Here is a 13251-nt window from a genome sequence, read left to right as displayed (position 1 = left end):
CCTGGTGGCGCTAGAATGGAGTTTCTTTTCACTTCTTCACTGGAAATAATGGAACAACTATTGTCAGCGAAAAAAGCCTTCAAGCCGTGTACTTCCGTATTTAAGTGCGTACGTAAACACTAAGTACTTATGTAAAATTTACTTTGACTACTTAGTACTGATAATTACTTACGGTTTTGGTTGAGTACGTGCTATTTATATTTAAAAACATTTTTGGAGTACTTGACCCAATACTGTCCATGCGCGTGTCACGGCGCAAGCCGTGACACGCGCTGATTTGTTTTTCGCTTTAGCAGCAAAATTGTTGTGAAAATAAACAAAATTTGGGCAATTTTAGCACTTTAGGAACTGAATATGATAGCAGTCTTGGTTTTCAAAGGCTCGGGCGTATTCTGGCGTGTTTTTCAAAGAGTCGGGCGTGTTTTTGTTTCTGCTTTTGGCAACACTGCTTAAGTAGAAAAAGGTAAATTAGAACAATGTTTAAATCGTAGATGGTGCTCAAATATATGCTTCATCCTATTTATTTTTGTAAACAATAATGGCGCCTTGAATGATTTAAACATGGGAAGTACCACACTTCACTCAACTCCAGATTTTGGTGTAATATGTAGTTTCCTTGTAACTTTTGGAGAGTCTTCTGGACTAGGCAAAATCAATACCAAAGATCTTGAAGAAGCTTTGGAAAACAAGACTGAAGGTAGACCAAAATCATCTTAGATAACCAAATATTCATATTTTGTGTTTAAAGGGAGGATATATAGGGGGGAAGAAAATGTAAAATTCTATTTAGCTATTTTTTGCTATCTTGGAAAGGGGTTAGGTTAGGAAAATGACACTTTCAAGGATGGGTCTACAGGCTAAAGTAGGCTAGGCCTATGTCCTGGGACCAACAATACTTTAAAGCCCAGCGCCCAAAGAACCCAAATGTATTAATACATTAGCGCCCAGAACCCACAGCTCCCAACTTGAAAAATAAATACTAGGCTAGCATAACTTCTTCTTCTATTTAACAGCAAGCGGGCTTTTCAGTAAAACTATTTAGCCCTTTTCCTTTTGCTTCACTCTGTGGGCTACAGAGCTACTGGCTTGATTGCCTCATATTTATTAGATATATTCAGATCTTTCAGCAGATCTTTTGACTCTAGGAGTTCAAATATAAGTTGATAGATGTCGATTTCTATGCTCTGTGTGCAGGTATAGTTGGCTAGGTTCTTGGCTGATAGTGGGTTTTTTTGATGTTTGAAGTATTTTAACAGTTTACAAAGCAAGGTATGTTGTGCAGACGTCAGCATATTACATTCAAATAGGCAATGGTCAATTGTTTCATTATTCATATTACAAAGCCTGCAAAGAGGGGACAGGAGAATTGAACCACTTGAATTAGAAAGCTTAAATGAGAATGCGAGAAAATTTAGTCCATTTGTTCTTGAACAAATTCTATGATAAATTTTAGAAAGATACTTATTTGGAAAAGGGGAGAGGATACGATTAGTCTTATTGAAATTAATATCTGATAGCCTCCATCGGTAAATATCTCTAATTGGGATTGGTCTCCCACTTTGCTGGTCAATATTTATAGCATTTTTTGCTATTTCATCAACCTGATGATTACCACTTATTCCAGAGTGGCTAGGAATGTACTGAAAGTAAGTTTTTATGCCACTTGACACAAGATTATCAATAATACTGAGACAATGATAAGTGTCAATGTCCAACTTGTATTGAGGAGCTGAGGCCAGCAACTCAAGGCTTGATAAAGAGTCTGAATAGATGATAATATTATTCAAATTTTCAATCAAAGATTGGTTTTGCTTAAGGTGTTCTAATGCCATGATTATGGCATTTAACTCAGCAGACATTATAGATAAATTATTAAATAATCTCTCGCCCCTTTGCAATTTTCAGGTGAGGAAGGAAAACACCACTTGCAACCTTCTCATTCATTTTTGACCCATCAACAAATATTTGGAAGTGATTTTTATAGGTAATTGTATTGAGTTCTGCAAATTTATTCTGAACAAAAGCAATGGGGGTTAAATCTTTATTCCATTTTGAAAATTCAGTATTTATTATGGGAAATGACCAATTCCATAGAGGGGATTGGGGGAAAGTAGGTGCAATAGACTTTGCTGGTACAGGGAACTTCTTTTGAATATTGGCATACTCAACTGCAATACCTCTATACATGGCTGGATTTCTTAACCAATTAGGTAATGTGTGTGAGCTCTTTGATTCAATGTTTGTAAGATGTTTTATCAAGAGAAAGCTACGTCTCTCCCTTATTGTTGTTAATCCACTCTCCATAAGTAGAAACTTGGTGCTTGTGGGTTTCCTAAGACCAAATATGAGACATATTATATCATTTATTGTTGTTTCAATTTTTTGCATCAGGATCTTTGCCCAAGCACCATATACGATGAGCCCATAGTCAATATGGGGTCTTATATGTGATTTATAAAATTGGAGTTAGTTTTTCTCCTTACAACCCCAAGGTGTGGAAAGAAGTCTTTTTAGTATATTTGCTTTTCTATAGCATTTTCTTATTGTGTTTGAAATGTGGAGGTGGAAATTGAGTTTTTGGTCAAGCATGAGACCTAGGTAATTAATATGATTATCTTCTGGAATAGCTATTTTACTTAGAGTTAGTTTTGCATTAATATGGTTTGGCGTCCGGTGAAATTGGATTATTTTTGACTTGGTGGGTGCAATGGGTAAATCTGAATGTTGAGAGAATTTTTCAAACTGGAAAAGTGACTTTTGCAGATTTGACTGTGCTATCTAAAAGGTGTTGCCAGATGACCATAGCACCAGATCATCAGCATATTGTAGATTCGTGTGGGGTAGGTTCATGTCCCAGAGATATAGGGCAAATAGGAGGCAACTGAGGACTGCTCCCTGAGCTAGGCCTTTGGATATTGTCTTTTGGGGTGAAGAGGCTTAACCAACACAAACAATGAAACTTCGCACTTATATGAAGGATTTAATAAAGGATACTAGCTTAGGAGGTACTCCAAGGTTTGCAAGTTTATTTAAAAGGATTTGGTGGTTCACATTGTCATATGCTCCTTCAAAATCTAGGAAAGCTGCCACTAGGATATTATGTTTTGAGAAAGATTCATTTATTGCATTTGTTAGCAAAATGAAAGCATCTGTTGAGGAGTGGTATTTCCTGAATCCAGTTTGAGTGTGTGGGATCATGTTATTTTTTTCAACAAACCAGAGGAGTCTGTGATAAATCATTTTCTCCATTATTTTCCCCATCACAGGTGTAATCATTATGGGCCTATAAGACTCAGGGTTATCTTTTGGTTTATATTTCTTTAGGATTGGTAGGAGGGATGAACATTTCCATATATTGGGGAACCTAGAAGATGCCCAAGCATGATTATAACAATTTATCAGTTTGTTTTTGTATGAAGGTGTGAGATTCATTATCCATGTGGGGTGTACATTGTCAGAGCTGCTGCTAGTTTTGGACTTAATATGATGTATTGCATTATTTAATTCCTGGATTGAAAATCGATTAGTTATATACTCGGATCCTGGGCGCGGTTAGTAGCTAGGGTTCATAGAAATTGTGGACAGTTTGCTTTGATAATTTGATGTTTGCTTATTAACAAAAAAAGTTGCAAATAGGTTAGCCTTTTTAATATCGTTGTCATAATTGGTATTATTATGTAAAAGCTCATACAGGAGTGGGTTGGGAGAAGTCTTTTTCCCACAAATGTGGTTTATGACTTTATGTATTATTGGCTCATGCGTTTCTCTGGAGAGATTATTTGCAAAATTATTCCAGTATTTATATTTAGCATCTATTATAGTCCTTTTTAGATTAGATTCTGCTTGTAATTTTTTTAAATATGTAGTAGGTGTTGGTTTTTTTATGAATTCTGTCCTAGCTGCCTTTTTTATCCTCCATTTATTTAGGCACTCATTTGTCCACCATGCTTTAGGAATTTGTTTAGGGAATGTTTTCTTAGGTGTTGTCCTGGGGATAGCATGATTAGCTTTATTTATTAGTAAAGATGTCAAGGCTTCAGCATGTGTGTCAACTGTTGTGTAAGAAATGCATGAACTTTGGGTGAAACTTATAATTTCATCATTTAGCTTATTTTGGAAAATAGACCAATTTGCTTTAGTGTTGATATATTTGGAGGTATGAGATGAAGTTTCAGCAGGTTCATTTAGGGAGCAAGCTATAGCAAAGTGGTCTGTACATAGACTATCAATTTTATTTATGTAAATTTTGTTCAACAAATTTAAAGACACAATTTGTAGGTCAATTGTGGAGAATTTGCCACTTTTGGGGTTAAAATATGTATTCAGGTTTGGAGGGGTAGCAACAGCTAATTCATTATTATTTGAAGTCAAATTCTCAATAAATTTACCAGCTTTATTTGCTGGTTTATTCCCCCACAAAAGGCTGTGGGGATTGAAATCACCACAAATAATGATATTTTTTAACATATTAGAATTATTTATATAATTAAAGAAATCCTTGGCATCTGTAGTTTGGCCATTAGGGTTATAAAAGCTTAGTATGTAGGTTTTTAAATTATTCAGCCAAACACTTATACCAATTACATCAACATCATTTTCAAAATCTGGAACATTGATGCCACAAAATTTTATATTATTATTAACTAATAAAGCTATACCACCTCCTTTTCTCTCTGAAGATCTATCCTTTCTCAGGATAGTATATCCCAGAGACTTAATTTGTTGATTTTGGGTTAAATGAGTTTCCTGGAGGCAAGCAATATTAATGGATTTATTATTCATAAATGATATTAGTTCATTTAGCTTATTTTCTGTGAGTGATCTTACATTCCATTGGAGTATTGATATATGTTGTGTTGTTGATTTATTCTTCATATGACTGTGTATCAATGTTCAGCTTTGTTAAAAGTAAAGCAAGATCTTTTTTTGCTTGAAAGAGCATATCATCTGGGATGTAGATTTTTGTCAATTCTGCAATGATTTTTGTTTTCTGTAGTTGATGTATGTTCATGGCCTGAACTGCATTACAGTTTAGAATGAATAAGCATATATTTGGGGATTGCATTTTTGGTAGTGCATCCTGTTTGTTGGTTAAGGGATTGATTCCTGGTAGTGTTTCTGGTTTGTTTCTTCTTGGGAGGGAGGGCCAGGCTGGCCTCATCTCACCGGAAAACGAGGCTTGCTGGCTTGGTGATTCCTTCTGATAGGTATTTGAGCTAGGGGGCTTAGAAGATATTGTTTTATATGGGGTGCTTGATGCATTTGGGGCATTTGACTTGGGGTTTTTGGTTGGTTTCATTACAGTCTTTATTTGGTATTGTTTGGCAGCATTTGCTTACATTGCTTCAAAGGGGTATGGGATGGCCTTCTCTGTTGATATTTGGAGTGTTAGAGTTCTTTTCTTGTATGGAGGGCATAATGATTTATTTATAGATTCATGTGGGCCTTTGCAATTGATGCATGTAGGCTGGGTGTTTTTGCAGGTTGTCAGCTCTTTAGGATGGAAAGATTTACAATTAATACACTCTTAGAGAATTTCATTGCATTTGTTTGTCGTGTGTCCCAGTTTGAAACACTTCTGACACTGAATAGGCTTAGGTTTGTATTCCTTGTGTGGTTTGATTTGCCCAAATAGGAATAATTTTTCTGGGATATCAATTTTATCCTTTAGTGTGAAGAAGAAGGATCTACTAGTTTTTAGGCCAGTAGAGTTAGGTTTTCCAAGTTGGGTAACATCCTCAACTGGGATTGTGTTTCCAGCCCTATCTGAGAGGCCTTCTTTTAACTCCTGAGTAGATATCTCTGGGGGAACATTATAAACTACAATTTTTGTTGGTGATTGTTTTGGGTTCCAATTAGATGCAATAATTGGGATATTTAGAAGGGATTTAAGGTTAATTATTGTATCTGCTGATTTCTGTTAAGAGAGAACATTGATTTTAGCAATTTAAAAATTGCAACTCTTATTGCAGTGATCATTTTTATTTCAAAGGGGGTAGTGGGAGTAATTTTAAGGTAAATTCCTAAGTTTTTGGAGGGAGGATCTTGGGCAGGGAGAGGGTAAATGCTTTTAATTGGGGAGATTTTTTTCCTTTTTTGAGAGCTTCTAGAGGGGACCTCTTGAAACCCATTATCATCATTTATGTTTGCATTAGGATCTACAGTTACCAATGTCCTATTCTCCGAATTGGATCAATCATTAGAACTTTCAGATACTGTGCTTGACCAGCCAGGATGGGTATCTTGCACTATTGAATTTGATTTGGGATCTGGGGGGACGTTTTTTTTTTGGAGGACTTATAAAAAATTCCAATTGGAAAAAGCTTTAAAAACAAAAAAAAAAAAAAAAAAACAAGGCAAAATATATTATATCAAAATGTCTGCACTATACTATGGGGAGGATAAACACCACAGTATAGCCCTGAGGATGACTTGAGCAGGATAGGTTTGGTACAACTGCTGATTAGAAGCGATAATAATCACAAGAAAATATATTTCGATTTTCTTATAAGGTTGCTGTTGTGGTTCCTTGCGCTTTTTCTTCTATGCCTCCAGTAAAAATTGCTATTTAAAGTAGAAAGAAGAATATGCTGTACCAAGGTAAAACAACTTAATATTTGGTTTTATAAATTTATGCTTGGTTGTGCTTTTTGGGGGGGTTGCTCCTGTCTCAATACCTCTTTCTTTACGCTAAATTCTGACTTTTCTAGAATATTTTAAAAGGGTTATTATGCCGTCTAAACTGCCCTTGTGTTTTATGAGTAGTTTTAAAGAACTGGGGTAAAAAGGCAAACTTCATCGCAAACAGCAAGGTATTAAGGAGGGTGCTACCCCCCCCCCCTTTATATACATAATAATTTCTGTTCGTTTTAAGTTTTGATGTTCCTCCTTACTTTCAGCTGAAACAAAAATGTTTTTTTATTTGATTTCTGATTGTTACAAAATAATGGCGGGAAATCCAGCTCCCCCTCAGTAGAATTCTTTTGTGTATACCTGCACCATTTGTGATTTGCTAACTTTAGATATAATATTTGGCTTCTGTCGGCAAACACATTTTGCAGAGACATATCAAGTTACAGGAGAGATCAACTTTGGGTTCTTTCTGGGCGTTCAGAATTATTTCAAATGTGTCATTCATTTTTGGGTCCTGATAAATTAAAATGTCTGTATGATATACATGTAAGTGTTAGCCTTGTTTGGGCTTATTTTGCCCTATACAGTGTTTTTGTTAAGTGATAAACTATTCATGCTTATATTTTTAGCCAAATAAGTATTCAAATAATCAATTTATTGTGAGTATAAATTTATTTTTAACTTGGGCGCCAGATTCAAAGGTAAATAAACACCAGATTGCATGGGATTTCTTCTTCTAATTCACAGCAGGCGGGCTATTCAGTTGGTACTATTTAGCCCTTTTCTTTTTGCTTCACTCTGAGGGCTACAGAGCTACTGTCTTGGTTTTCTCTTATTTATTAGATATTCTCAGATATCTTTCAGTAGATCTTTTGACTCAAGAAGTTCAAATATAAGATGATAGATATCGATTTCTGTGCTCTGTGTGGAGGTATAGTTGGCTAAGCTCTTGGCTGATAAAGAGATTTGGTGGTGTTTGAATCATTTTAACACTTTACAAAGCAAGGTATGTTGTGCAGAAGTCAGCATATTACATTCAAATAGGCAACGGTCAATTGTTTCATTATTTATATTACAATGCCTGCAAAGAGGGAACAGGGAAATTGAACCACTTGAATTAAAAAGCTTATATGAGAATGCAAAGAAATTTATTCCATTTGTTCCAGAACGAATTCGATCATAAATTTTAGAAAGATACTTATTGGGAGAGGGGGAGAGGATTTGATTAACCTTATTAAAATTAATATCTGATATCCTCCGTCAAAAAATATATCTAATTAGCATTGGTTTCCCAATTTGTTGGTCAATATTTATAGCATTTTTAGCTATTTCATCAACCTGATGATTACCAGTTATGCCAGAGTGGCTAGGAATATACTGAAAATATTTTTTTATGCCACTTGAAGCAAGATTATCAATAATACTGAGACAATGATAAGCGTCAATGTCCAACTTATATTGTGGAGCTGAGGCCAGCAACTCAAGGCTTGATAAAGAGTCGGAATAGATGATAATATTATTCGAATTTGCAATCAAAGGTTGGTTTTGCTTAAGGTGTTCTAATGCCATGATTATGGCATTTAACTCAGCAGACATTATAGATAAATTATTATATATTCTCTCGCCCATTGCAATTTTCAGGTGAGGAAGGAAAACACCACTTGCAACCTTCTTATTCATTTTTGACCCATCAACAAATATTCGGAAGTGATTTTTACAGGTAATTGTATGAAGTTCTGCAAATTTTTTCTGGACAAAAGCAATGGGGGTTAAATCTTTATTCCACTTTGAGAATTCAGTATTTATTATGGGAAATGACCAATTCCATGGAGGGGATTGGGGGAAAGTAGGAGCAATAGAATTTGCTGGTACACAGAACTTCTTTTGAATATTGGCATACTCATCTGCAATACCTCTATACATGGCTGGATTTCTTAACCAATTATGTAATGTGTGTGAGCTATTTGATTCAATTTTTGTAAGATGTTTTGTCAAGAGAAAGCTACGTCTCTCCCTTATTGTTGTTAATCCAGTCTCCATAAGCAGAAACTTGGTGCTTGTGGGTTTCCTAAGACCAAATATGAGACGTATTATATCTTTTTGTTTTGTTTCAATTTTTTGCATCTGGGTCTTTGCACATTCACCATAGACGATGAGCCCATAGTCAATATGGGGTCTTATATGTGATTTATAAGACCGGAGTAAGGTTTTCTCCTTACAGCCCCAGGGTGTGGAAAGAAGTCTTTTTAGTATATTTGCTTTTCTATAGCTTTTTTTTATTGTGTTTGAAATGTGGAGGTGGAAATTAAGTTTTTGGTCTAGCATGAGACCTAGGTAATTAATATGATTATCTTCTGGAATAGTTGTTTTATTTAGAGTTAGTTTTGCATTAACATGGTTTCACTTCTGGTGAAATTGGATTATTTGTGACTTGGTGGGTGCAATGGGTAAATCTGAATGTTGAGAGAATTTTTCAAACTGGAAAAGTGACTTTCGCAGATTTGACTGTGCTATCTGAAAGGTGTTGCCAGATGACCATAGCACCAGATCATCAGCATATTGTAGATTAGTGTGGGGTAGGTTCATGTCCCAGAGATATAGGGCAAATAGGAGGCAACTGAGGACTGCTCCCTGAGGTACGCCTTTGGTTATTGTCTTTTGGGGTGAAGAGGCTGAACCAACACAAATGATGAAACTTTGCACTTCTATGAACAATTTAATAAAGGATACTAGCTTAGGGGGTACTCCAAGGTTTGCAAGTTTATTTAAAAGGATTTGGTGGTTCACATTATCATATGCCCCTTCAAAATCTAGGAAAGCTGCCACTAGGACATTATTTTTTGAGAAAGATTCATTTATTGCATTTGTTAGCAAAATGAAAGCATCTGTTGAGGAGTGGTGTTTCCTGAATCCAGTTTGAGTGTGTGGGATCATATTATTTTTTTTCAACAAACCAGAGGAGTCTTTGATAGATCATTTTCTCCATTATTTTCCCCATCACAGGTGTAATCATTATGGGCCTATAAGACTCAGGGTTATCTTTTGGTTTATTTTTCTTTAGGATTGGTATGAGGGACGAATATTTCCATATATTGGGGAACCTAGAAGATGCCCAAGCATGATTATAACAATTTAGCAGTTCTTGTTTGTATGAAGGTGTGAGATTCTTTATCCGTGTAGGGTGTATATTGTCATAACTTGCTGCTAGTTTTGGTCCTAATATGATGTATTGCATTATTCAATTCCTGGATTGAAAATGGATTGGTTATGTACTCGGATCCTGGGCGTGGTTGGTAACTTGGGTTCATAGGAATTGTGGACAGTTTGCTTTGATTATTTGATGTTAGCTTATTAACAAAAAGAGTTGCAAATAGGTTAGCTTTACCATTATCATTGTCATAATGGGTATTATTATGTATAAGCTCATACAGGAGTGGGTTGGGGAAGTCTTTTTACCACAGATGTGGCTTATGACTTTATGTATAATTGGGTCATGAGTTTCTCTGGAGAGATTATTTGCAAAATTATTCCAGTATTTATATTTAGCATCTATTATAGTCCTTTTTAGATTAGATTCTGCTTGTAATTTTTTTTTAGTATGTAATAGGTGATGTTTTTTTTTTATGAATTCTGTCCTAGCTGCCTTTTTTATCCTCCATTTATTTAGGCACTCATTTGTCCACCATGCTTTAGGAATTTGTTTAGGGAATGTTTTCTTAGGTGTTGTCTTGAGGATAGCATGATTAGCTGTATTTATTAGTAAAGATGTCAAGGCTTCAGCATGTGTGTAAACTGTTGTGTTAGAAATGCATGAACTTTGGGTGAAACTTGTAATTTCATCATTTAGCTTATTTTGGAACATAGACCAATTTGCTTTAGTGTTCATATATTTGGAGGTATGAGATAAAGTTTCAGCAGGTTCATTTAGGGAGCAAACTATAGCAAAGTGGTCAGTACATAGACTATCAATTTTATTTATGTAAATTTTGTTCAAAAAATTTGATGAGACAATTTGTAGGTCAATTGTGGAGAATCTGCCACTTTTGGGGTTGAAATATGTATTCAGGTTTGGAGGGGTAGCAACAGCTAATTCATTATTATTTGAAGTCATATTCTCAATGAATTTACCAGCTTTATTTGCTGGTTTATTCCCCCACAAAAGGCTGTGGGCATTGAAATCTCCACAAATAATGATATTTTTTAAAATATTAGAATTATTTATATAATTAAAGAAATCCATGGCATCTGTAGTTTGACCATTAGGGTTATAAAAGCTTATTATGTAGGTTTTTAAATTATTCAGCCAAACACTGATACCAATTACATCAACATCATTTGAAAAATCTGGAAAATTGATGCCACAAAATTTTATATTATTATTAACTAATAAAGCTACCCCACCACCTTGTTTCTCTGAAGAGCTATCCTGTCTCATGATAGAATATTCTGGACACTTAATGAGTTGTTTTTTGGTTAAATGACTTTCCTAAAGTCAAGCAATATTAATGTAAATATTATCCATAAATGATATTAGTTTATTTCGTTTATTTTCTGAATTTGGTCTTACATTCACATTGAGTATTGATATATTTTTTGTTGTTGATTTACTCTTCATATGACAGTGTATCAATATTTAGCTTTGTTAAAAGTAAAGCAAGATCTTATTTCGCTTGAATGAGCGAATCATCAGGGATGTAGATTTTTGCCAATTCTGCAATAATTTTTTTTTTCTGTAGTTGATGTATGTTCATGGCCTGAACTGCATTACAGTTTAGAATGAATAAGCATATATTTGGGGATTGTATTTTTGGTTGTGCATCCTGTTTGTTGGTTAAGGGATTGATTCCTGGTAGTGTTACTGGTTTGTTTCCTCTTGGGAGGGGGGGGGGGCCAGGCTGACCTCATCTCACCAGACAAGGAGGCTTGTTGGCTTGGTGATTCCTTCTGATAGGGTTTTGAGCTAGGGGGCTTAGAAGATGGTGTTTTATATGGGGTGCTTGATGCATTGGGGGCATTTGACTTGGGGGTTTTGGTTGGTTTCATTACAGGCTTTATTTGGTATTGTTGGGTAGCATTTGCTTCCATTGCTGCAAAGGGGTATGGGATGGCTTTCTCTGTTGATATTTTGAGTGTTATAGCTCTTTTCTTGTATGCAGGGCATAATGATTTATTTGTAGATTCATGTGGGCCTTTGCAATTGATGCATGTAGGCTGAGTGTTGTTGCAAGTTGTCAGCTCTTTAGGACGGAAAGATTTACAATTACTACACTCTTGGAGAATTTCATTGCATTTGTTTGTCGTGTGTCCCAGTTTGAAACACTTCTGACACTGGATAGGCTTAGGTTTGTATTCCTTGTGTGGTTTGATTTGCCCAAATAGGAACAATTTTTCTGGGATATCAATTTTATCCTTCAGTGTGAATAAGAAGGATCTACTAGTTTTTAGGCCATTAGAGTTAGGTTTTCCAAGTTGGGTAACATCCTCAACTGGGATTGTGTTTCCGGCCCTATCTGAGAGGCCTTCTTTTAACTCCTGAGTAGATATCTCTGGGGGAACATTATAAACTACTATTTTTGTTGTTGATTGTTTTGGGTTCCAATTAGATGCAATAATTGGGGTATTCAGAAGGGATTTAAGGTTAATTATTGTATCTGCTGATTTCTGATCTTCTACAGCTATTTGCAGAGATCCATCACGGTTAATGTTAAGAGAGAACATTGATTTCAGCAATTTAAAAATTCCAACTCTTATTGCAGTGATCATTTTTATTTCAAAGGGGGTAGTGGGAGTAATTTTAAGGTAAATTCCTAAGTTTTTGGAGGGAGGATCTTGGGCAGGGAGAGGGGAAATGCTTTTAATTGAGGAGATTTTTTTCCTTTTTTTAGAACTTCTAGAGAGTACCTCTTGAAACCCATTATCATCATTTATGGTTACATTAGCCCCTACACTTATCATTGTCCTATTCTCCGAATTGGAGCTATCATTAGAACTTTGAGATAGCGTGCTTGACCAGCCAGGATGGGTATCTTTCACTATGACACTTTCACTGGAATTTGATTTGTGATCTGGGGGGACATTTTTTTTTTGAGGACTTCTAATCATTGCCTATTGGAAAAAGCTTTAAACACAAAATAAAACTAAAACAACAAGGGAAAATAGAAAGATATCAAACCGTCTGCACTATACTATGGGGAGGATAAACACCACAGTATAGCCCTGAGGATGAGTTGATTAGGATTGGTTTGGTACAACTGCTGATTAGAAGCGATAATAATCACAAGAAAATATATTTCGATTTTCTTATAAGGGTGCTGTTGCTGTTGATATATATCAACATAATATGACAACAAGACATAATATGTCTTACTCTCTATCAAGGCTTGAGTTGCTGGCCTCAGCTCCTCAATATAAGTTGGACATTGACACTTATCATTGTCTCAGTATTATAGATAATCTTGCTTTAAGTGGCATAAAAAATTATTTTCAGTACATTCCTAGCCACTCTGGCATAAGTGGTAATCATCAGGTTGATGAAATAGCAAAATGTTCTATAAATATTGACTAGCCAAGTGGGAGGCCAATTCCAATTAGAGATATTTACCAATGGAGGCTATCAGA

General features: G+C 35.3%; 1 protein-coding gene across 1 annotated transcript in view; it reads left to right on the top strand.

Moving 5' to 3' along the window:
* Positions 1 to 515: 515 nt before the first annotated feature.
* The window catches only part of LOC148941343 (remodeling and spacing factor 1-like), a 54508-nt gene continuing 41772 nt past the window's right edge, over positions 516 to 13251 (top strand). Inside the window, exon 1 of the mRNA XM_089104340.1 lies at positions 516 to 697. Within this exon, the coding sequence (XP_088960466.1) occupies positions 562 to 697 (136 nt within the window). The 5' untranslated portion in view covers positions 516 to 561. The remainder of the gene's footprint in view (positions 698 to 13251) is intronic.

Source organism: Artemia sp. Qi Xiang Cuo, chromosome 18 (assembly GCF_049724085.1).
Source record: "Artemia sp. Qi Xiang Cuo chromosome 18, ASM4972408v1, whole genome shotgun sequence".
NCBI lineage: Eukaryota > Metazoa > Arthropoda > Branchiopoda > Anostraca > Artemiidae > Artemia > Artemia sp. Qi Xiang Cuo.
Note: the sequence above shows the minus strand (reverse complement) of the source record. Positions and strands in the feature narration are given on the sequence as shown.